Source organism: Peromyscus californicus, unplaced genomic scaffold (assembly GCF_007827085.1).
Source record: "Peromyscus californicus insignis strain IS unplaced genomic scaffold, ASM782708v3 Scaffold_13__1_contigs__length_99412109, whole genome shotgun sequence".
NCBI lineage: Eukaryota > Metazoa > Chordata > Mammalia > Rodentia > Cricetidae > Peromyscus > Peromyscus californicus.
The window spans coordinates 23,933,776-23,959,157 of record NW_026294424.1 but is presented as its reverse complement, the minus strand read 5'-3'; the positions used below and the strand labels follow the sequence as shown (position 1 = coordinate 23,959,157).

Sequence of the window (25,382 nt, the reverse complement as noted above, 5' to 3'; positions counted from 1 at the left end):
GAATTCATGTAACTATACATTCAAAATTATTCACTGTCCTGTGTGGTTACATTTCAACACAAAAGTGCAAAAGCAGTTCTTCTACGATGATGTTATTTTCTTGCAGATCTACCCATTTCAAGCTCCATATTCTCTCTAGTTGTTATTAGATGTCTGCAAATTTAGAATACTGAAACTTTCCTGTTCTATGTACACACTAATGTCCTTCTTACCTGTGATTTACTATTTCATTTTCCTCAAACCATCCACTTACAGGGCTTCAGTCTGTAGGTCTGTCTTGGTTTTGAATTGGCTTACACCAAATCCCATCCCAGAACTAGTTGCATGTGGCTGACAGGAAGTCACTATCCTGTCAGTTGGACGACTATGGATCTCACCCAGCTCCGGCTTTTCAGAATCAACTGGCTTTTCAGTTCCGTTGGGAGAAGCAAGCTCAGCCCAAACAGAGGAGCCGAGGAAGGTGAGGTGATGGAGACTTCACAGGTGCTGGTACATACACGTGTGAACAAGGAAGGCGTGGTAGCATGTGCGTCAGGGACAGGTTCTGCAGAAGGTGTGCTGCATGATGCGGAACCTACTGGAACCTTATGGCGGGGACAGGGGCGTTAGCTGGGCTTCTGCAAGTAGAGTGTTAGATCGCAGGTGGCTGAGACTTCACAGTGCCCACTGAGAGACCATCCCAAGGGGCCTAAAGCCGATCGGGAGGTTGGTGGGGGTGAGTCAGGAGGGTGTGGTCCCTGTGGGCTCTCGCCCCCCTCAATCCTGCCGCTAGCTAGCTACAGAACCCAAGGCAAGCCACCCCGTCACTCACTGGTTGGAGCTACAGGCACCTTCCATGTCTGGCCCCTTACTGGTCAGCCGAGAGAAAAGAGGGCGGGATAACTAAGTCTTCTCCTTCTGATTGGTCAACTCGTGTTGGTTCTTGTCAATTGGAGATGAACCTCGTTCTCTGCCATGTTGGATAGCACGCTGCAAAGCCTGATCTTTTCTGGGGCGGTCACACGACACCCGGTGCTTTCCGATTACGCTATGCCCCAATATGTAAAATTTAGTAAAAACGCGCTCTATCTGCTTAAAGTTCGTATGCCGCGAGAAGTCCTGGTTTAGGTGGTTAGACCGAAAAAAAGCAAGAATAAAATAGAGAAAGGCTCAGTCCCTAGCCCTGGGTGTCATTCACGTGAATCTGTAACGATCTCGGCGCCGATGAGACTATCATTGAGCAACTCGCTTGAGGATGACGTTTGATATTGGCTTGCTGTGTAGTTTCAGACAGTTATCCAGAATGCCCCGTTCGTTAACCGCAGGCTTGTACCAGAAACCATCATTGGACTTTAGTTGGATGGAGGGTTCGGGTTTGTGACAGTGAGAAAGGACATTGCATGTCTGTCTTTTGGTCCCTCGCACCTCCTGTAGCGTCCCTAGTAACCGAGCCCCTAGTAACCGCCCGCCCCAAGCCAGGATCTGCGAGGTCGGGGCGGCGCCAGCTCACCCGCCCCGGGCCGGCGCGGGCGCTGAGGCTCGAGGCGGGGCGATGGCTTCCCCGCACCGGGCGGCCAGGCAGGCGGCCGCCAGTCTCCACCTGCCGGTAAATCCCACCACCGGAGCAAGGGGCGCCCAGTACGAACACGAAGACCCCTTAGAGTCCTTGGTAGCAGCGGCGTTGGCGGCAGCCGTGGAGGAGGAACAGACAGGGATGCGGCCGGCGCGGGCGTCGGTAATGTGGGAGCCGGGCCGGGGCCGGGGGGGGGGGGGGGGGGGGGGGGGGTTTGGGTCCTCACCGGCGTGGACCGGTGGAAACGAGGCGCGCTCTGCAGACCCTCCCCGCTCTCTGCCCCAACTAAAGGTTGCTGCAAAACTTTCTTGGAGAGCGTTTTTGTAGCTGTTTCTAGAGTGTGCAAAGAGCAGAACTTCCTATTCTACAGTATATCTTAGGAATAAATAATTCTTTAGTTCTTTGATTTTTGTTTTATCATTTTATTTTATTTTTGTTTTTACCTTGAGGAAAACTGATGTACCCATAGTTTTCAAAAGTGTGTTTTATTACTTTAAGGTTTTGGTTAGTACTGGATTTTAGCACAGTCCTTTGGAGAGCGTGCTTGAAGTTCAGTGGATAGATGCTCCACGGATATAGAGAAAGATCCAGAGAAACAAATCGGCGAAATCCCATTGTTTCCTAAAGGGGTCATAAGGGCACTATGAAGTCTTTTCACAAACCATTTTCAGTATTACGTCTTGGATATGTTTCCAGCAGAAGAGCACAGTCTGTCCTCTGTTCTCTCCACTTCTTTATTCTTTGAGAATTTCATACAGTGTATTTTGAACAGAATCACTCCCTTCCTTATCTATTTTATTCATTGTATTTGTTTGTTTATTTTTAAATGTATGTGTATGAATGTGTACCATGTGAGTTCCTGGGAGTTACAGATGGTTGTGAACCACCATGTGTGTGCCGGGAATCAAGCCCAGGTCCTCTGCAAGAGTAGTTGGTGCTCTTAACAGCTGAACCATCTCAGCGTCCTTATTTTTGTTTTTTGAGACAGGGTCTCTCTATGTAACCCTGGCTGTCCTGGACTCACTGTGTAGACCAGGCTGGCCTCAAGCTCACAGAACTCTGCCTACCTTTGCCTCTTGAGTGCTGGGTTTAAAGGTGTGTGCCATGCCCAGCTTCTATTCTCTTTAGAAGTCCAGAACTTAAGCTAGCACTCTTCTGATACAAAGTACCAGGTACACAGGCCTGTGCCTGCCCCACATTGGTTTCCTAGCAGTGCTGGGACTGGATGAAGGCTTTGTTTTGTGCTTGCTGAGTGAGTGCTGTACCAACTGAGTACAACTTAGCTTTTTTTTTTTTTTTTTTTTTTTGACAGGGTCTCATTTGGTCTAGGATGGCCTCAAACTTGCTATTTATGGCTGAGGATGACCTCAGACTCCTGATCCTCCTGCCTCCATCTTCCAAATACTGGGATTAAAAGTATGAGGCACCATGCCTAGCCTGTAGCAAAACTTTCAAGAGCAAACAACTTGAGGTTATCTAGAGCAAAGCAGATGGAGAGGCTGGACATGAGTGGGGTCAGAATCCTAGCATTGGTTTAATACTTGATGAAGCTACCGCTCAACATGAGCTGTAACAGGTTACAGAAGACAGTTTGATGGAGGGAAGTATTGGGATCCTGGATGGGAATTTACTCTCTATTACTTGCTGGGTGATTTTAGGACATGACTTTATTTCCTCATCTATAAAAGGACCATACTTGTCTCTATTTTCACCTCATTCAGTTGTTAATAAGAACCAAAGGAGAGAATGAGTGTCATTTCTAAAGAGTAATTTACATAAATTAGTAGTAATTATAACACTACCAGTTTGAATAATTCACTTGGAAATTAATTTATACTTTGGCTTGCTGTGGCAGAAAAACCCATCTTTTGTATAGTTGTAGTTATATTCCAGAGTGCACTGTTAACTGAAGATTTATATTATAAGCTGAGTTTGGGTCTCCAGGACCCAAGTAAAAATCTGCTGTGTTGGCATTTGTCTGTAATTCCAGTGTTGGAAGGGGAAGAGACAGGCAGGTCCCTGGTGTGGTGATATATTGTGCACCCCAATAAAACTTATCTGGGGATCAGAGGACAGAGCCAGTCACTAGATTAGACATAAGGCCAGCAGTGGTAGCACACGCCTTTAATCCTATCACTCGGGAGGCAGAGATCTGTCTGGATCTCTGTGAGTTCAAGGCCACACAGGGAACAGAGTCAGGCAGTGGTGGCACACACCTTTAATCCCAGCACTTGAGATCTCATGCCTTTGCTTGGAAAGCACACGCACCTTTAATCCCAGGAAGGGACATGGCTGGGTGGAGAACGTGTATAAGGCCTGAGGAGACAGGAACTGAGCAGCAGTTCAACTGAGACCCTCAGGGGTGAGGACTCAGAGGCTTTCAGTCTGAGGATTCGTGGAAACAGGATCAGCCTGAGGAGTTGGCTATGGTCTGTTCTGTTTCTCTGATCTTTCAGCTTTCACCCCTATACCCAGCTCTGGTGTTTTTGTTGTTGTTGTTGTTTTTATTATTATTAATAAGACCTTTTAAGGTTCGTGTTACACCCTGGAACTTGCTGAGAGCCCTCAGTCAAAAAATGAAGTGGAGAGTGAAACACACACACACACACACACAGAACCTCAACATTTGGTAGAGACATAATAGAAGAAAGATTAAGGATCAACCACCCTGGTAGGGGACTAGGACAAGGGCCAGGGAGATCCACATTCACTGAGAAACGTCAAGGTGAATTGTCAGTTGCTGCATCAGATCCCTAAAAATGAAGACTAGAGAACAGTTTCCCCAGAGGGGAGTTCTGTAGGTGGGGAGACGAGCAAATGTCCCTTTGGTGGTTCTTGTTTTCCTAAAGAAATAAAAGGGTTATGAAAGCACTCATGGGTAACAAGAGAAAGGCAAGCATAGTTGCTGGGCCAGTGGGAGCCGTTTTCCAGAGGGACCCTGGGTGTTGGGCAGGCTGGGCATCTGCCACACACTGCTCGGTGTCTAACTGGTATTAGCATTTACAAAACGGTGTCTGTTGTTTGGAAAGCTACACGTTAGTTATGGTGATAAACACTGAACATAGTCTCCTTTTCAGATACCTAATGTTAGAGCATTTAGAAGACTGAGTCAGAGTTGTGAGTTTGAGACCAGCCTAGACTATACGGAAAGTTCCAGGCCAGCCTGGACAATGTTGCAAGACCTTGTCCCCAAAATAAACAAACAAACAAATAAATCTCAAACATTAGCTGGGTACAATGGCCCGCAGCTAGAATCTCAGTACTTGGGAGGCTGAGGTGTGCATATCTCACTCAGCGTTGTAAAACTCTTTCTCCCTCCTTCTTTCCCTCTTCCTCTTCCTTCTTTTCTTCTTTTTTGGAGTCAGGGTCTCACTGTGTAGCCCTGGCTGACCTGGAACTCATGGAGACGGGTTGGGCTTCACAGAGATCCACCTATTTCTACCTCCCAAATGTTGAAATTAAAGGCATGTGCCACCATGCTTTTACCCAAAGGATCGCATGTAGAACAGACTGGCCTCAAAGTCACTCTGTAGCTCAAGCTGATCTTAAACTCAGGGTACTTGTGTCTCTGCCTTCTGAGTGCTGGGATTATAGACAGGTGCCACCAGCCTCAGCCTTGAAAAGAAGAAAAATTAGTAAGAATTCCAGAACTTCAGATAAACTCTGTAGACCACAACACAAATAATTCCTCATGGTGCTGACACTGGTACCGCCTCAGGTGCGGGAGGGTTGGCTCATCCCTAAGTGGGTCAAGCCAATCTCAGGATTAGCTTCTGACCTAGTGGCACTTACCACACGAAAAGCTTAGCTATGAAGAAGGGGGAAGAGAACCGAGTGTTGCATTCGGTGTTGCATTCGGTGTTGGGCACACTAGACAGTCCTGGGGCAGAGGACAGAGGTGAGACTTGAGTCAGGAGTCACTTCCCAGCAATCCATGTCCTGGGTCGAAAACAAACGAGCAGGAGGGTTGACTTGAACAGTTTCGCATGTGTTAACAGTGACTGGGCATGTGCAGAGCCCAGTGGCGAGCACACCTGCTTGGGCCTGCCTCTGCTTCCCACACTGCTGCTTCTCCCTTTCATGAACTTCTTCCAGGCCACAGTCACGTGCTGATTTTAGTGTAGATGACACAGGACCTTTTAAGAGATTTTCTGGAGGAATGGATGAGCCCATGGATGTTCTGTCTAAAAGCTGCTCCCTGGTGTCTTAGAGGACACAGACATAGAACACACTGGCAGTTTCACAGCCCGATGTTTAGATTTTCGTTTGTGTTCGGAACGTGGACCTTTTTCTACATACTCAGTAAGATCAGTGTGGTCCTTCAGCAGCCTGTGCTTCTTGGCATGGGTCCGTCTTACGTAAAAGAAACACCTGCTGCTTTCCTTTGGTGGAAACCTACACAGTTTTTAACCTCTACATTCTTTCTTTCCACAAATATTTACTGGACATCTCTTCTTGGCCGGGTACCTTCCTAGAGGCTGGGGACCCAGAAGAACAATGCAAACAAACCCTTGCCTTTGTGACGCTGACTCTCAAGCCAGGGCAGGCATGGATATACAGATCAGCCAGGATAAGGTAGATGGTTGGCGGTTAAATACTTCTGGAAAAATAAAGCAGAAAGGGGACTTCCAGTGAGTTGGGAGAGTTGTCATTTCAAAGAGGAGAGTCAATGAAGACTCTTTTGAGGTGGTGGTTAAGTGGAGAGGGAGTGTGTATGCTGTGAAGACTTCTGGAGCATGAGCATTTTTGAGAGAGGAAGCAAATGCAGGGCCTCATCCCCACTCCTTTAGGTCTATTTTTATTTATGTGAGGTGGTTGTCTATGTGGATCTGTGTGAATGTATGCCGTGTGTGTAGTGCCCAGGGAGGCCAGAGGAGGGTGCTTGATCCCCTAGAACTGGAGTTATGAATTGTTATGAGCCACCATGTATATGCTGGGAACTGAACTTGGGTCCTCTGCAAAAGCAGCAAACCAGTTCTCCTAAGTGACTTGTGTGACATACATTAATAGTTCTTTGGTCCTATGAGTTGCTGATAACAAGTTTCTACATATTAGTTCTATTGAGAAAAAATTGTTTTCTTTCATTTGTTTTCTTGAAGTTATCCCAAGTGGAACAACACCAACCTCTCAAACACTTAAAAAAAAAAAAAAGGCAACAAACCCTGGGGCTAGATGGAGGGCTGCTCAGTGGTTAGAGCACCTGGTGCTCTTGCAGGGGACTGGGATTTGGTTGCCAGCACCCACCCACACCCGGCAACTCACAACCACCTGTGACTCCAGCTCCAGGGGATTGAACACCCACTTCTAGACTCCGTGGGCACCTGCCCTCACCCATGCACGCATGTATGCACATAATTTAAAAAATATGTACATCTGTCTGTCCATCCATCTATCCATCCATAGCCTCCTTTCCTGTTATGCTGGGAACGAACCCATGGCCTGGTACATGCTCGGCAGATACTTTCCAGCTGGACACTTCTTATTTATAATGGACTCTGCTGAATTTTCCCATCGGAAAGACTAAACAGACTTATTTTGTGAGATTGTATCATTATGAGTCTAATTTGGGAACATATTTTGTTTCATTCTGAGCCTTTTCTAGGTGGCAGGCTAAATTTAAAACCATGGTTAGCAGCCCATTTTGCATAGTATCATATATAATCTCAATTTTCTCAACTGAGAATATTAAAAATTGTATTTGGGAAGAAAGTGAGGGGCTTGGGGCTGTATTATGTGTGTGTGTTCAGGTGCATATGATGTGTGTGTGCACAGAGGCAGAGGACAGCCTCTAGTGGTGGTCTTCAGTGGTTGGTTGGGGGGGTGGTGTTTGAGAAAGGGTCTCTCACTGGAACGTGGGGCTCACTGATGAGGCTTCAGGGATCCTCCTGTCTCCACCTCCCCGGTGCTGGGGTTACAAACATGTGTCGCCAAGCCTGGGGAATTGAACTCAGCTTCTTACGCCTTCCTGGCAAGCTCTTGACCACCTACACTGTTTCTCCAGCTCTAGAAAGTGTGGCTTTTATCTCTTTAATGAATCGGCTCAAAAGAACTGAAAGGTGGGCAAAAGGAGTGAGAGAAAGTCTGGTCAAAAGCTCCAGTCCTGACTTGTATGTGGAGTGTCTTCAACATACAAGTGTACATGCAGCATTCCTCCACGCTCTCTTCTTGAGCCCAAAGTGTCTGTCACCCGTGGGCGTTCCTCTTCTTGCTGCCCTCAACGGTGACTCTGAAACTCTCTTTGCCCCGTGTCCTTTTCCCCTCCAAGATCTTCCCAGCCTGGGTCCTTGGAGAGCCACTGAGAACTTTGTCCCTGGGCCCCATTCCCTGGCCTCTCTCCACTGCACGCCCTCGGAGCCACGAGGCAGGAGCCCCTGGACCGGGTCCAGGCAGCGGCTTCTCTCTTCTCAGCAAAAATGCACAACTCAGAAGAAGCTACTTGTAGAAATCCTTGTAGCCGTGTTCACATCTGTCTTCTGCACTGTTAAGTGTCCTGACGTGTTGGTTATCTAGGAATCTAACCATTATAAAATGGAATGAAGCCAGGCATGGTGGAACATGCCTTTAATCCCAGGGACCAGGCTGTCAGATCACTATTTCACAGCTAACTTGGTGTACATAGGGAGTGTGAGGCCAGTGTAGGCTACATAGTGGGACCTCTGTAAGAACCAGCATTTGGATCAGCATCAATTAGTTTCTTCATTTCAAATAGCGCATAATGGGTTTCTCCTCCAATCAGGCTGGTGGTGGTAACAGCTTTCCTAGGGAGAATGAAGGTGTGACACTCCAGGACGTCATGGACTTTTCTGATATTTACCACTCTAATGAAGAGTATTTCAGGAAACTAAGAGAGCTGAAGGCTGCCCATGCAGAAACCATGGCAAAATTAGAGAAAATGTACCAGGACAAGCTAAATATAAAAGACATCCGGCCAGTGATCATCAGGGAAGATTCTTCTAGTGTCTCCTCTGGGTAAGTTTGTGTCCGGTGTCATCTTTGGACTGACCTAAGAGAAATCCTTAGACAAAGTGTGGAACAAAATATCCCAGAGTATTTGCTCCTAAATATCAGGTCCTCAGCAGCACAGCGAGAGCCTGTCTAACAAGCATTAAGGGTTTGATCCCCAGAATTGTCCGGGGGAAAAAAATTGAACTTAAGTGTGACACTTTTGTTGAAAATACTTTCCTGCCTTCCACCAGCAACTGAGCATGACCAGCTGCTCCTGTTTCTGAGACACTGGAGTGTCATGTCACGCTGCGACCTCTTGGGGGTGTCAGATCCCGGGCAGGCCTGGCACATGGGAGATGCACAGACAGCTGACCAACTGGATTAGGTAAAGGGTCAGTTTACAGTTTCAAAAAAAGCAAGTTCGCAGTAGAAATAAGCCTTGAAACTAAACTGATTAAAAAAAAAAAAAAAACAGGATCCAAAAACTTGTATCGTTAATGACCCCATGTTAACCCATTTTTAAAATTAAACTTAATTTTCATGATTTTAAATATGCCTTTAACCCCAGCACTCGGGGGCCAGAGACAGGTGGATCTCTGAGAGTTCGAGGCCAGCCTGGTCTACAGAATGAGTTTCAGGACAGCCAGGGCTGTATCTCAAACAACAACAAAAGGCTTAGCTTGGCTGCTTACAACTGTAATTCCAGCATCTGGGAGGTGGAGGTCAGAGGGGTGGGAGTTCAAGGTTACCCTTGGCCACACTGCAAGTTTGAGACCAGCCTGGGCTCTATGAGACCCTATCTCAGAGAGAGAGAGAGAGAGAGAGAGAGAGACAGACAGACAGACAGACAGAGACAGAGACAGAGAGACAGAGAGAGAGAGAGGCACGATGGCTCATGCTTGTAATTCTCAGCACTTGTGAGGCTGAGGCAGGAGGACTGCTGAGAGTTTGAGTCATCCTGGAACATGGTAAGTTCTAAGCCATCCTGGACTACACAGTATAAGATCATGTTTCAAAAATTAAAGAAAGAATGTATAAGCAAAATGGCCCAGCCTAAATATTTTTGATACATATCCTTAAGCAGGCAAACAAAGATGAAGGAGCAGGAGAGATGGCTCAGCAGTTAAGAGCACTGACTGCTCTTCCAGAGGACCCAGGTTCAATTCCCGGCACTCACATGACAGTTCACAAGTCTCCAGGGCACCAAGCACACATGTGGTTTAGACATACATGCAGGCAAACACATTAAATTACAATAAAAACAAACAAACATATGGCCACCAAATGACCTTAGTAAACTGATAAACCATTAAACATTTTGAATAGAATCCCACCTCTTTATATCATTAATACTAGGAAGGACCTAGTCTGTGCATCTCCCGTGTGCCAGGCCTGCCTGGGATCTGACACCCCCAAGAGGTCACAGTATGACATGACACTCCAGTGTCTCAGAAACAGGAGCAGCTGGTCATGCTCAGTTGCTGGTGGGAGGCAGGAAAGTATTTTCAACAAAAGTGTCACACTTAAGTTCAATTGTTTTCCCCCAGACAATTCTGGGGATCAAACCCTTAATACTTGTTAGACAGGCTCTTGCTATGCTGCTGAGGCTGGCCTTGAACTCCTTATCCTTCTGATCTTGGCCTCCATTAGCGTGCCCTAGCATGTCCAAATAAGTTCAGACTTGGAGGAGGGACAGGAATAGCAGGACAGGAAGCAGGGAGTAGGCTTCAGGGCGGCAGCAGACGTGTGTCCACAGGCGTGTGGGAAAATCTGTGTGAGAGGGCTCTAAGGATGGTGACGGGTGTGTGTGTGTGTGTGTATGTGTGTGTGTCCGTCCGCAGGGTGAGCAGGGCCAGTCCTGACTGATTGCTAGTCCAGACTTTAGAGCAAAGAGGAGCGTTCCAGGTAGGAGGGACCTGCATGCTCAGACGTATTCAGGATGGTGACTCTGAGGAGCATGAGGAGCAGCTGATGTCCCAGGTTCCTTCTCTGCAAAGTGGGAGAGTTGATTGGATAACTGACAGTCCGCTCTCAGCTCTGCTCTAAATAAAAGGGTACTTTTCACTGCCGTGTCCAGCCACTGTCTTCTCTTCATCTTAGAAAGTCTGTGATTGCCTCCATCCTAACATTTGGCCCTATAAAATTGAAAGTGTGCCCTAATTATTATTCTTCCTTAGTTCTGCATCGGAAAAGGACTGCCCTCACCCTGTCTTGTTAGTGACATCGTTTTCAGAGCCTGAGGTAGGCCGGTCACCCTCCTTGTCCACCACTTCTGACGAGGAGCCGCCCACCCTGGAGAGAGAGACTCCCAGGGGAAGCAGACTGACAGCCTATGCCAAGGAGCTCATCAACAACATGTGGACTGGCTTTTCTGTAGAAGATTATATTCAGCACAACTCTGACTTCCAAACAGCTAAGAAAACAAGGAAGAAACCCAAAACCTGGGTGCCCACAATTACGGTGCCCGTGCCCTTTCAGATGACGCTCAGGGAGCAGAAGAGGAGAGAGGAGGCGCAGAAGAGGAGAGAGGAGGCGCAGAAGGCCCGAGCGAATCTGGAAAGGGACGGGGACGACGTCGACGACGCTGAGTGCAAGAGGAAATTCCGAGCCAATCCTGTCCCCCCCTGCCTGTTCCTGCCCCTGTATGAGGATCTGGTCAGGCAGAAGGAAGAGCAAAGGAGGACCGCCAGGGAGAGGAACAAAGCCGCGCTCCTGGCCTCCCAGAGGCCATTCAAGTTCATTGCCAGGGAGGAGCAGAAGCGGGCGGTCCGGGAGAAGCAGCTGAGAGACCTTTTTAAGTCTAAGAGGAAAACGAAGCGCTTTAAAGCCAGACCCATGCCTCATTCTATTTACAGGTCAGCTTCCAGTGACAAGTCGAAGGAAGAAGAGCTCTTTCGGAACATCAGGATGCAGCTAAGGGCCCAAGAACTGCTGCAGAATCCATCCTGGCCCTATAGGCCAGCTGGCAGACCTTTCAGGGACCCCAGAAGTCCTGGAAAGCCACGGGGTAAACACAGGTGTAGGTGCCTGAGCCCTGATGATGGAGACTTGGCTGAGAACCGATGGAAGGAGCCCTCCTCAGAACACTGCTTCCTGAACCCCTCCACTCTTTATAAACAGTGTGGTCTTCAGGAATCCCCGTGTGACTCTGCTAAAAGACAGAAAGTCTTGGCAGACATGAGAGCAGTCGAAGAAAATCTGAAAGAAACATGCTGGCCTTATCTGTCTCCAAGGCGGATGTCCCCGGTCAGAAGTCCGTGTGCAAAGCCCAGGCCTGGTCTGTGGAGCCCTCCAATGCCTACCCTGTCTTCCCGAGGGCGGGAACAAGCCATCAGGTAAGGCCCTGGGATGGGCGCTGCCTGGCATGTGGTCGCTGTACTGGCACATGCAGCCCTGTGGGTTTTAGCTTGGTAAATCTGAAATTACTAACTTCTCGGTAAGGTATTGTACTATATGGTAGAGAATCGTTTGGTAGGAATGCTCTTCTCAGAAAGGAATGTGATTCTGTTTCCCTGGAATAGACGAGCTTACACTGTCAGCGTTACTTGGATTTCCAGTTCCACAAGTCAGATTTGGGTCAAAAGATGGCCTTTTTTTCAGCTTTTGAATTATTCCATGTTAAATCTTTGCTGGACAACTTTCTTCTTGGCTTAAGTGCATTAAGCCTTAGTTTGTTGCCCTCAGGAAATCACTTGAGGAAAAGAAAATGTTGGAAGAAGAGAGAAATCGGATCCTAACTAAACAGAAGCAAAGAATGAAAGAATTGCAGAAGCTCTTGGCAACCCGAGTTAAAGCTTATGACGCACATCAGGGCTTAGCCCAGGTGTCTAAATCCAGAGTAAACCATCTCAGGTATCACGGGAGAGTCCTGAAACTCGAATGCTCGTGTCCAAACCTGGTTCTTTTCCTTTCTTTCCTTTTCTTTCCTTTTCTTTTTTAACCAGCAAATGCCTAGATATGAAAATGGTGTGGCATCTTGAGTAATCAAAGATTATTTAAATTTATGGATTTAAATAATCTTTGGCTGTTTGTACTCAACTTCTACATACATATATGCACACATACACATGATGAGAATCAGTGTATACACTTACCTCTGTAGCAAGAACCATGAGACTGTGTGGAACAAATAATTTCTGCTATGGCCATAGTTAATAGCCATGCTTTAATACTAGCATAAAACCCTTTTCTTTATGTGTGTTATTTATATATTACACAATTTTTGGCATCTATACATACATATATACATATATACACATACGTACATGGTGCTGGGCATATGTGGATCACACCCAGGACCTCATACCTGCCAGCAAATCACAGACTCTACAACTGAGCTAGCCTTATTTGTAGTACTTGTGATTGTACAATGCATCACTGAAAAAATCTCCAGCACTGAGCTGCATCCCAGCCGAGAGTATTTTTTCAATTAAGTAAGCCAAGGAGTTCTGTTTTAAGTCTGTACAAAATCCAATGGCTAGAGTGAGTGCATTGTAGGTACACACTGCACCTTGTGACTGTTTCCCTGTGACAAGTAACAGCAGCTGCAGAATACTAGAATTCTCTAGAGCAGAGTTGAAAACCAAGGTTGCAAACACTGCACATATGAATAGTCATGTGTAAGCAAGAAAATCTCTCCTCCAAAGTTGGGTAAGTAATATGAATTACTAACCATTCATCTGACTTATAAGAACCAAATACATATATTTGCTTTTAATTACAGTGAGTATTCCTTTACAGTATAGCGTTAGTCCACTGATAGATCCTAGTTTTTTTTGTTTTTTTTTTAAAGATTTATTTATTTATTATGTATACAGTGTTCTGTTTGTATGTATGTCTGCACACCAGAAGAGGGCACCAGATCTCATTATAGATGGTTGTGAGCCACCATGTGGTTGCTGGGAATTGAACTCTGGACCTCTGGAAGAGCAGTCAGTGCTCTTAACCTCTGAGCCATCCCTCCAGCCCTAGATCCTAGTTTGATGAACTTGAGCAAAAATTTCCTTAGGAATACAGTGTTTACCTATAAAAGTTAATAATTTGCTAAGTATGAGTAAGCATAACTATTGTAAAGTATAATTATTTTCTGTACCATGAAACTTTCTTGTCTTGGTTGCTTTTAGTATATCTCACATAGAGAAAAAGAGTGCAGTTTAATTCACTGTGGGATCTAGTCCAAAGAATAAGTACAGTGATATTCGTGCAGTGTTGCTGCTGACCTTTAGGTGGTCTCACTTAGAGGGGCAAGAAAAGCAGGGTCTTGATTTGAAAGAATTTTTTTTAAAGATGCCTGATTTGGACCAGATATTCTTGGTTTTGCATACTTATAAATAAAACATGTTTTGGGCCAGTTTTTTTTTTTTTTTTTTTTTTTTTTTGTTTTTTTTTTTTTTGCATGGTAAGAAGATTTTTTTTTATTGAAATATAGTCTGAGCAACAAGAACGTACCCGAGAGGAGGAGGGCTGGCCTGTCCGAGGCGGCAGCCTCTCTAATGGCACAGGGTTAAGAATACAAATATCCCACTGTCTGTGGACCCCACGCCCCACCTGTCAGGGACTGCAGGACAGCAGCAGGAGGACCCACCCACAACCCCCAAAGAGGGCCTGGCTCTCGGCACCTGCCTGCCTTGGCCATACTTCGCGCTTCCCTCAGTTCCAAACAGGAGGGTACTGCCATTGCTCCCACCCACAGAGACATGATCAGCCAGTGTGACAGGTGAGGTCCTCAGGATGTTTCTGGGGAAAAGAATCAGAGAAGACAGGAAGGAAAGGGTGATCAAGGAACCTCACCAAGCCAGGCTGGGCAGAGCTCCAGAGGAACGGCCAGCCCCCTTCATTCTCCTCCTCCTTGGGCTCTGAAGGCAGGAAGGAGAGCTGGTGCCTACAGGAAAATAGAGCTCTGAGGAGTCCCCACTGATCACAGCAGGTAGGGAGCCCAGAGCTGCACTGAGGAGCCACAGGCTGAGTGGACAGCACTGGGGTTGGACTAGCCTGGGGCTGGAAAGACACGGATGAGAATTGGGGTACCAAGAAGCAGCATAAAGCCATAAATAACAGGAGCAAACTCAGAGCTGTGAGGGATTCTGGATGACACACATTTTCTGGGGCTGGGGACACCCAGACTCTCCAGCTCAGGACAGACACTGCTCCAGAACACAGCGGCCACACACACTGGGGCAGAGCTTTCTAGTTCACAGTCTGCACAGCGGTGGAGGGTGCCAGGCCTGACTGATGGCTACAAAGCCTCTGGTCACACCTGAGGAGATAGGGCCAGTTTTTTTTTATACCTTATGCCTTGAAGACTTTTGAAATGCCCAGACCATCCCCAGGGCAGTACAATATGTGCTCTCATAATTTGGGATTTTTATTCTGGATTTATGAGAATCTTACCAGTCTAGGAAAGGAACCAAACTGAACTGTGTGCTCTGAATTTCTGATTTGTCTTCTGAAGTCAGTGTCCTAATGCAGCTTCCGTAGCCGACCTTTTAAAATGCCATTCCCTTGATCTGATTCTAGAGAGAGTGAAAAGGCAAGGATGAAAGAGTATCGACAAGAACTGGAAGAAAGAGATGAGAAACTTCAGAAGAGGCCGATGCTGTTTGAAAGAGTTGCCCAGGTTGTGTTTGTTGGCATCTAGAGCCGTTCCCACCTTCTGTTTGTCAGTGCTTCTGGCCTCCAAGCTTGTCCTTCGTCTTTCTTATATGTCCTGTTAGTACATGAGACATGCTGTTTCTGGGGCAGCTTCATCCAGTTCACCATGGAGGTAATTTTGCTTAAGATCTGATGAGGCTCATAGCTCAATAAAGAACATTCCATTAACCCAGTGTGCCTCAAGACATTCCTGCCACGGTCTGCTTCTAGTGCCTGGCCTTTTTTGTTTTGGTTTGTTTTTGTTTTTTTGAGACAGGGTTTCTCTGTGTAGCCTGTCCTGGATCTCACGCTGTAGGTCAGGCTGGCCTCAAACTCACAGAGATCCTCCTGCCTCCGCCTCCCACTGGGGTTAAAGGTGAATGCCACCATGCCCAGCTAGTGCCTGTTCTTTTTAATCGGCGTGGTTCTGCTCTCCTGGTGAGGCTTCGAGATATTGGTGGTAGATTTTTGATGAATTAAACCATTTGGTTTGAGACCAGTGTGTGCAATATAGTGAGACCCTGTTTCTTAAAGGCATTTTAAATTTGATGTTTATTTATTTAAATTATTTCATTTTATGGGTGTGAGTGTTTTGCCTGCATGTATGTCTGTGCACCATGTGCATGCATTGCCTGCAGAGATCAAAGGGCATTAGATCCCTGGAACTGGAGTTGTGAGCCACCATATGACTGCTGGGAACTGAACCCAGGGCCTCTGTAAGAATAAGTGCTCTTACCACTAAGCCATCCCTCCAGGCCTAAAAGCATTAAAAACCAAAGAGCAGATCTTTATATTTCCCGTGCTGTCAAAATGGGTGTGTTAGTACACCTTGACAACAGTGCAGTTGTCTGTTCCTGTGAATTCCGTTCTTTCCCGTTTTCAGTGAAGGTCTCAGGGGTCTTGTCGTTAACTTCCCCAAGATTACCTCTGGAAGCGGGGGAATCATGTAACTCAAGTCCAAAGAAGGTAACTAATCAGGTTTATAGTTAACAAATGGTAAACTAGGGTCAGAACCTAGTTGATCTGCTTCCGTTAACCCCTCCTCCCAAAGGATGAACTTCCAGGTCACAGCGCAATGGTAAAGTCCCCTGCACATCTTGCTAGCCTTCATTGATCCCACGCATCTCAGGCCTCAAACTCCTGCAAAGCCAAGGTGAACTTGAACTTCTAACTCCTGCCTCTACCTCCTGAGTGCTGGAATTACAGGTGTGTGCCACCACAGCTGATCTTATGTGGTGCCAGGGATCAGACTCAGAGCCTGAGGCTGGCAGGGCAAACAGTCCACCTCAGCTACGCCCCCGGCCCCCCGTTGGCCTCTTTAGCCTGTTTCCCACTGACTCTCCTAAGCTCTTACCTCCCCTTTGTACCTTTCACCCTTGGCTCTGCCGGACCGATAGAGACCACCCGCTTTTTCTCTGTGTAGTCCTGGCTGTCCTAGAACTCACTCTGTAGTCCAGGCTGGCCTCACACTCACAGAGATCCACCTGTCTCTGTCTCCCGAGTGCTGGAGTTAAAGGTGTGTGTCGCCACCGCTCAGCCATAGTTCTCAGCGTTTATATGCCATGACATCAGACCATCAGAGATCAGATCAATACTGCTATCTGAGCAGCTGTGGTGTCGTTTTCTCGGGCGTTGATGGACGCTGTCTCACACTCTACATATGGGGTGCTGTTGGTCCACTGGAACTGGGCTGTTCCTCGTGACCCTTGTTTTAGGTGGAGGTTCAGAGGGAATTCTTGGCCCCTGTCTCCTGTAAGATCCACTCGGAGGAACTAAGATTGGACTGAAGCCAACAGAAGCCAACGACCCGAGCACCTAGTCACCGTGTAGCTGCTTGAAGCCTGTGGGCTCAGGGCTGATTTTCAGCTTGTGAAGACTATGCCTTGGTTTTTCCAGACAGGCTCTTGCTGTGTAGGCCTCTCTGGTGGCCAGGCCGTGCACTTCACCCGCCATGTGCTGGGATTGAAGGCTTTTCTTTTTAGGTTTGGGTATTTTGTTCATTGGTTTGGTTTTTCTGTGGTACTAGAGATTTAAGTCAGGGCTCCAAGCATGCCTCTATAAACGCTCCACCACTGAGCTGATACCCCCTATCCCTCAATTAGCTGCAACTATGAAAGGGTCCTTACAATTCCTGTGAACCTCCAAGAAGTGTCATTCAAGAGACTTGACCTCAGTTCTAAACATTCCTTTTTTCTTCCATAAAGTAGAGATAACAATATTGTTGGTTTTGTCTTTGATGGTCTGAGGTCATGGCATATAAGACTGAGAACTACTCGAGGTGCGGACAAGAGCTGTCCAGCCACTGCCGTGTGCTCCTGCATTCCGAGCTGAAGCAGACACAAGACCTTGGTTTGTGTTTGGACAGGTCTTGCTGTATACCCCTGCTGGCTGGTCTGGAACTCATTATGTAGCCCAGGCTAGCCTGAAATTGTGTCAATCCTCTTCTAGCCTCTGTCTCCTGAGTAGTGGGGTTGTATGCATGTGGCTCATTATTCTCTTTCCTTATTGATCTTTTCCAAGGGGTAGCTTTATGCAATCTTAAAAGTCGACCACAGTGTGACAAGTCATTACAGGTCAGCACTCAGCCACCTCCTCTAGAGGTCACCGTCTCTAACTGGGGATCAGCATTGCCTTCTTTTCAGTTTTTCCTGTTTTTGGACTTACGGTAACTGAGTCTACTAGATATAGTCTTCTGTGTTCTTCTGAGCGTTCCTTTTGCTCAGTGTTACATTAGTAAGTTATCTGCTATGCCGTGTTGTGGCTGTTAACTACTTTATTCATTTTCATTGATTCATTTTTCTACTTGTGACTGTAGTATAGTTTACCCATCCAGATGTTGACAGGCTTTGGGCTTCTCGCAGTGTTCGGTTATTACAGACAATACTGCCTTGAGCATTCTTGTACCTGTCCTCTGGGCACACATGTGAGTCTCTCTTGGTCCATGCCTAAACATGTCAGTCATAGAAGCAGCATATTTCAGTCACTGAGACTGTAGATCTTAGTTTTCACTGATGCGTTTAAATCCATACATCATAGTAGAAATTTCTAGCTTTTGCTCCTATCTAAAAAGGTTTGTCTCTCCTGTAGAGAAATGCAAGATTGGCAGCAGAAAAGCATTATTCTGACACCCTAAAAGCACTAGGCCTGTCTGAGGAGTTTGTTACAGAGAAAGGCCAAGGTGGAAAAGTGTCTGAGAACATCACCAGGCCAGAGCCGAGAAGCCACACATCGGATAAAGAAAGGTAGCGTGTGCAGGGAAGCATGCTCTGCCCTTCCCTGTTGTTTTCAAACCTCTTACTTACGGGAGTGCGTGTGAACCATTGTAAAATACACTCATATTTTACCATGTTTGACACAATATAAATGTTACACAGTGATAAAGCATTTTGTTCTTACAGTAAGCTTATGTTTCTGATACGGCCTGCTTTCCATTGAAATATAAGGAGGCACCAGTGGGTGGCGCACATCTTTAATCTCAGCACTGGGGAAGTAGAGGCAGGTAGATCTCTGTGAGTTTGTAGCCAGCCTGATTTACAGAGCTAGTTCCAGGACAGCCAGGGCTACATAGAGAAATCCTGTCTCAAGAAACCATAAAAGAAAGAAAGAAATATAAGGAGTCAAGTTTCAAGATAAGTTGGTTGTCAGGGATATTGATTTCCCATTGGTGCTTCCTTGGTTCTCCTGGGAGCTGTCGGAGCTGTAGACTGGAGGAGCGCCACCTACAGGAAGGCATGGTCACACAGGGCTGTGTGCCTCTGCAACCAGCGCATTTTCCCTTTGATAGATCGATAACGTTTCTTTCTTTAGCTCTTATGAAGAAGAAAGAGAGAATGAGGAAGAAAGCTCTTTTCTTGATGCCAGCAGCCAGGACTCTCACAAGGAAAGCACGGGAGATGTTAAAGAAAGCAGAGAAGAAAATTCTGAAGAGTGAACCTGAGTCAAAGGCTTCCGCTCACGGAGCCCTTCCTTTCACACGCAGCCTCAGGACCTCAGCCCCGCACCGTGCTGCCCTGAACACATGTGGGGACAGCTCCCACGCATGCAGAGCCGCTGAACCAAGGCGTCCTGTCTGGAAAAGGCTGTGTCCACACAACGGCTGATTGATTGCTAGATTACAGCTTTGCTGTCTGCAGTTTTGAAATTGCTATGTGTGCTGTTTGTGATTATGATTATATTTTATTTTCAAAGTGTTTGAGGGTTGGAGAACCACAGCTGTCACAAATGGGTTAGTTATGGAAATGTACATTTATATTTGGTAGGGAAAAGAGTTTGGTATTGAGAGAACTATTAGCTTTTGAAGATCTATTTTTAAATTTACTAAGTATTTTCAATTTTTTCAAATAATATACAGAAAAAATAGGTACTTAGAAGTGTACTGCTAAATTATCCATACCATGGCTACTTTTTCTTTTTTTGCCCTTTTTTTGTGGAGATTAAATCCAGGGTTCACATATACTTTAACATGAATTCTACCATTGAGCTGTACCCCTAATCCCCTCAAATCCTTTTTGATAGGTAAAGTATTAAAATAATTTATCTTACTTTGTATGTATGTATTACTGCACATGGAATAATTATGGCATTTGCGTGTGGTAATCTTTTTGTTTCTTTGTTTTTGTTTTTGTTTTTTTTGAGACATGGTTTCTCTATGTAACAGCCCCGGCTTTCCTAGAACTCGCTCTGTAGACCAGCCTGGCCTCAAACTCAAGAGATCCACCTGCCTCTGCCTCCTGAGTGCTGGGATTAAAGGCGTGCGCACCACCATTGTTCAGCATGTGAGGTAATCATAATTGAGATATATAAGTCCCTGTTCTAAATATGCTGAATTTGTGATCCTAACTTGTCAAAGGAAAATCCTAAAAGTAGCTCAAGTTTAATTTTTGTATTGCTAACTTACTGTGATTAACTTTGTATACACTGTTACAAACTTACTGTCTCTGTTCAAGATTTAATTTGATCTTGAGTCATTTTTCCCTCTTTAAGTACATTTTTGTTTTGAAAATTCAAACTAATCTTTAAAATGCTACAAGGTAAGACATTGCCATTCTGACAATTAGCTTTACAAAGGACTAGAAATAAAGGTGGGCGACAACATCTCCCAGCTGCTTCTTTTGCTTAGGAAGATGTGTTCTCAGCTGGGGCTCATGTGACATTCCTGCTGCTCTGATTAGATTGCTAAGTCCTTTAGAGGTGGCGTTATTTGAAAAGTCACGTTGTATCCCATTAGCTGTTAACGCGGGGTTGTGCATAAGGGAGACAGCTTAATGCAGATTTGAATGAGGGGATGAATGGCCCTCAATTATAGTCACAGTTACTTCAGAGTGTACGAATGGATCTAGAAACATTTCCAACTTACTGAGGACTTGTACAACAATCCACAAACTGTCTGTCATATTTAGAATGTTACTTCTACTCTCCTCCCCTCGATTTCACGGAGAGAGTGTGGTTTGAGGACATTAAAGACATCAGAACCCATCTGCAGTTTTCTTATCTGTTGAAATGGGGATAGGACCTCTTTGTTGTGGAAATCTGTTACAGCCCGTTCCTAGTGCTGGGGATGAAACCAGGGCAACAGTGGCTGCTAAGTGTGTGCTTTCCCACCGAGCCCCGCTCCAGCCTCTGTTTCAACTGGCTTGTTTGTTGAGAGCCTGCCTTGCGGCCCAGATTGGTTCAAATTCGCAATCCTGTTTTAGCCTCCAGAGTGCCGGCATTGCAGATGCACACCGCCGTCCCAGCTTGATCTGTACTTTTAAAAAAGACTTTATTATTTTTCCCTTTCTTTCTTTCTTTCTTTCTTTCTTTCTTTCTTTCTTTCTTCCTTCCTTCCTTCCTCCTTTCCTTCCTTCTTTCCTTCCTTCCTTCCTTTCTTTCTTTCTTTCTCCCTTCCTTCCTTCCTTCCTCTCTCTCTCTCTCTCTCTCTCTCTCTCTCTCTCTTTCTTTTTTCTCTCGTTTTTCTTTTTCTTTTTTGAGACAGGGTAGAGCTTGGCTGTCTTGAATCTAATTCTGTAGACCAGGCTGACCTCAAACTCAAGTGCTGGGATTAAGGCCTGTGGCATCCCATCAGGTTATTTGATTCTTTTTTAAGATTTATTTATTATATTATGTATACAGTGTTCTGCCTGCATGTATGGTGTATGCCTACAGGCCAGAAGAGGGCACCAGACCTCATTACAGATGATTGTGAGCCACCATGTGGTTGCTGGGAATTGAATTCGCGACTATCTAGAAGAGCGGCCAGCTCTGAGCCAGCTCTCCAGCCCAAAATTTTATTCTTAATTACATGTCTGTGTGTATATGTATGTGTGGGTATGTGAATGCGAATTCAGGTGCCTATGGAGGCCAGAAGAACGTGTCAGCTTCCCTGGAGCTAGAGTTCCGAGTGTTTTGAGCCAACTGATGTTGGCTGCTGGAAACCAAACTTGTGTCCTTTGCAGGAGCAGTACGTGCTCTTAACCACTGAGCCAGCTCTCCAAATCCCGCCAGCTTGATACTATAACTGGAAAATAATCATTAGGTGTCAGGAATGATCCTCAAAAAAGATCAAGGAAAGAATATGGCCCATGGTTTGGTTGGTAACGATTTTCCTTTTTCTTACAATTTTTTTAAAGATTCGTTTTTATTTTATGTGTTAGTTTCTGCCTGCATGTACATCTTGTCTGTGTACCATGTGCAATACAGTGCCCTCAGATGAGGGTGTCAGATTTCCTAGAACTAGAATTACAGTTAGTTGTGAACCTCCGTGAGGCTGGAATTGAACCTGGGTCCTCTGGAGCAGCCAGTGTTCTCAAAGGCTGAGCCTCTTACTGTGTTTTTATGTTGCTGAGGCTGGCACTGTGTTCAGTGAAGATGGAAAACCCTCTAGTCTGAACTTTCCTTGCAGCTAGGTGGGCATATCATAACACATTAGACAAAGAAGTGGGTTTGGGAAGCCCTCTGACGGAAAGACAGCAGCTTGGCCCCTTGGCCATTTCTCTTTTTCTCGTCTTGAGTCATTGAGTTTTCTCTAAGCAGAATAGTGTTCTTGATTCAAGAGATGTAGCCAGCTCCTTGTCTCCCACTCTCTGTGATGTGAGCATGCAGCAAGGGCCATCATTTACTCTGTTTGAAGACTGCTTACTTTTCCAAAAAGAAAAATATCTACATTAGCTTATGAGGATGAAACCAGAAAATAGGGTGTCAACATTGGAAAACAACACCAGAGCCTTGCTTAAGTAATATTTCTGTTCTCTTTTGATTATTAATAAAGCACATGACCACCTCTTCCTGGGGACTGTTGACTGTTAAGTCACTGTGGGAGGGGGTACCATTGTCACTGGGGGTCGGCTGGAAAGAAGGGGTCCGGAGGAAAAGGAAGGCTCTCAGAAGTAATTGGGGTGAATATAGACATTGTATATGTGTGCGCAGCCCAACAGGTAAAGGAAAAGAGCATGTATAGTTTGCTACAAAGATAAGCTATCTCATTGTGCCATAGGATGGAAGAAACTACAGCTTCCATTTGCCACCCCTAAAAGTTGTGTTCTGAAAGTCATGCCGAGAGATGTGTGGCCAAGGAATGGTGGCAGCTCACAGCAGGCAGGCAGGAGAGAACCTAATGAAGTCGACACTCCAGACATAATGGCTCGGCTTCATCTTGTAATCCCAGCACTCAAGAGGCTGAGGCAGGAGAATTGCTGTGAGTTCAAGGCACCCTAGGCTACATACAGAGTTTCAGGCCAGTCTGGGTTTGTCTGTCTGTACCTGATCTCAAAAAAGTTGAAGATAAAACAGGTTACTTATGATATCAGACACATACAATACTGTGAAATTCGTTATTCTTCACATAACAAGTTCTCAGAACTTTGTTCATCCACAGTTTAGTCATATTTTATAACTGTCTTACTGTTGGCTATGGAGACCAACTGTGCTCTGCCTCAGTTTCCCTTTCTCACCAGGATGCTGTGGACTAGTGTTTCCTGTCATGAAGCCCTCGGGTTTCTCATCTCAGTCCAGCTGGGAGAGTGGGACTGACCAGGAAGGGCAGGTGAAGCCTGTTTTACTTTCAGAGTCATCAGGGAGGGATTTCTAAGGAGAGGATTGTAGAGAGTTTCAATGCACACAAGAGGAGCAGCTTGTCTCACCCATTGTTTATGTCCAGTGTTTACAGGGGCTCCCATTTTGTCACTGGAGTCTCATCCAGCCTGCGAGCAGGTCGTATGTCCCTTCCATTATGGGAGGCCAGCTCCCACCCTTTCCAGGGTTCCTATGAGGAGGAGAGAGGGATAAGAATATTGGATAGAAAGAGGGTGAAGAGAAGAAAGACAGAAACATAGGATAGCTTCGGGAGTACCTGAGTCAATACCCAATGCCCATTTATTCAAAAGGGCTTTTTATAACAATAACAAAGGGCAGGGCAAAAGACCTCCCCCTTGCTAAATCAAAGCACACCACATCACCAAGTGTATACCCTTCCAAACACCTGGTAACCATGCCCGTGGTCAAATCATCCCCTTATGCAGCCCTGCTTGGTAAAGCAAGCTCAGATTCTCTGACCCTGAGTAATTTGGGCTCCCACAAATTTCCCCTTCTTAATATAAAGTGATGGTACAGAGCTTAACTCTATTCAGCTCTGAATCAAGTTCCCACTAAAAGCTTGCAAATAGTTGGAATTACCACAGCAATACTCCCGCTCCCTTTGACTGCCACATCTCCCAGTAAAGGAGTAGAGGATGATAAAGATGGAATGGCCTTTTTGAATGGGTCTAAGATGTCTGTGATAGCCTTAGCTGTGCCAAGCCCTTTTTTTTAAGTCAATAAACTCTTGATGCAACTGCATCAAATATATCAATAAACTGATACAACCGCATCAAACCTAAAGACTCCCTCAGCTTCATCAAACCATGGTTCATTAATATCAACAGGTTAACATGATTCTAGCAGGACTATTATTATACACAATTACAATCCTTACAAACTTACATCCAAAAGCAAACTTTTTTTAAAAGATTTATTTATTTATTATATATACAGTGTGATGTCTGCATGTATCCCTGCAGTCCAGAAGAGGGCCCCAGATCTATTACAGATGGCTGTGAGCCACCATGTAGTTGCTGGGAATTGAACAAAGGACCTCTGGAAGAACCTCTTAACCACTGAGCCATCTCTCCAGCCCCAAAAGCAAACTCTTAATAGGACTATTACACTTTGCAAACATCCAAAAGCAATTTCTTAATAGAACTATACAAAACATAGGGTACATTAACATAAGTTAACATTAATCCACTTAAGGGGCAAGAAAATTTTCAAAATTAAAGAGACTGAGGAATATTAACTCCCCCTTTTCTTTATAATTTTTTAAACTTTATCTTGAGCTTGGGTAGAAAAAAACCAAACTTCTCCATTTTTACCCCAAACAGTTCCATTTTTTACACAAAGCAGTCTGTGAATCACCACAGTTAACAAAGCATATATACATACATAAAACAAGTCCTCACAGTTGATAAGAGTATTTAGGTGAAATAAAAATTGTCTCACTTCTGAGGTTTGCAAAAGTTCAAAAAGTCAGTTCTAATACCAGTTCCAAAGTTCAACTGACAGCCCAAGATCAGGGCCTGGTTCGTCAGCCACCCTGAAGTCTTTATATAACAATCCAAGTCATAATGACTCTTAGGCAAACAGTTACAAATATGAGGAGTCCCATTACCTAAATTTGTTGCAGCTCCCCTGAATGCAACAACTCAATTCAGTTCAAACAAGTGTCTCTGAAACCTCACTCTCAGCCACAGAGGCACTTTCAGTTAGCTTTCCCCTAGGTGAAAACTGCTCCAGGGCAACAGCTGTTAGCTGGCTGGGGAGGACCTCTTTGTACAACCAGCCTGAACTGCCAGCAAACAAACTGCATGGCTTTTGGCTCCTGGTTTTCACAGCTGTTTAGGTCCCGCTCCTGAGACCCAAAGGCTCTCTCACACCTCAGGCTGCACGGCTGACTGCCACTGCCATTATGAGCTATGGTTCTCAAGCAGCCCTTCCAGGTCCAGGAGGAAGCCCATCCATGAAGAAACCCAGCCACACCAGTCAAGGCTGCTGTGCCCCAGCTCCATTATCTGCTTTGCTGGGGGTCTCTCCTCTGTGCTGCCCTGCTTGCAGTCAACCACAGGATAGCTTCAGGAGTACCTGAGTCAATACCCAATGCCCATTTATTCAAAAGGGCTTTTTATAACAATGCCAAGGGGCAGGGCAAAAGACCTCCCCCTTGCCAAATCAAAGCACACCACACCGC

General features: G+C 45.7%; 1 protein-coding gene across 7 annotated transcripts; it reads left to right on the top strand.

Moving 5' to 3' along the window:
• Positions 1-231: 231 nt before the first annotated feature.
• On the top strand, positions 232-22,390 carry Fam161a (FAM161 centrosomal protein A). 7 transcript variants are annotated; one of them, XM_052734695.1, is made up of 7 exons: positions 232-460; positions 8,289-8,521; positions 10,675-11,832; positions 12,182-12,349; positions 15,014-15,113; positions 18,215-18,369; positions 18,935-22,390. In XM_052734695.1, exons 2-7 carry the CDS (start codon positions 8,346-8,348, stop codon positions 19,056-19,058), a joined length of 1,881 nt encoding a protein of 626 aa, XP_052590655.1. In that variant the 5' UTR covers positions 232-460; positions 8,289-8,345; the 3' UTR covers positions 19,059-22,390. The 7 variants fall into 7 exon arrangements, 6 of the variants coding, with proteins under 6 accessions (XP_052590655.1, XP_052590656.1, XP_052590653.1 ...); XM_052734693.1 differs by lacking the exon at positions 232-460 and adding an exon at positions 500-1,714; XM_052734696.1 differs by lacking the exons at positions 232-460; positions 18,215-18,369 and adding an exon at positions 499-1,714 and having other exon boundaries at positions 18,935-19,046.
• Positions 22,391-25,382: the final 2,992 nt, after the last annotated feature.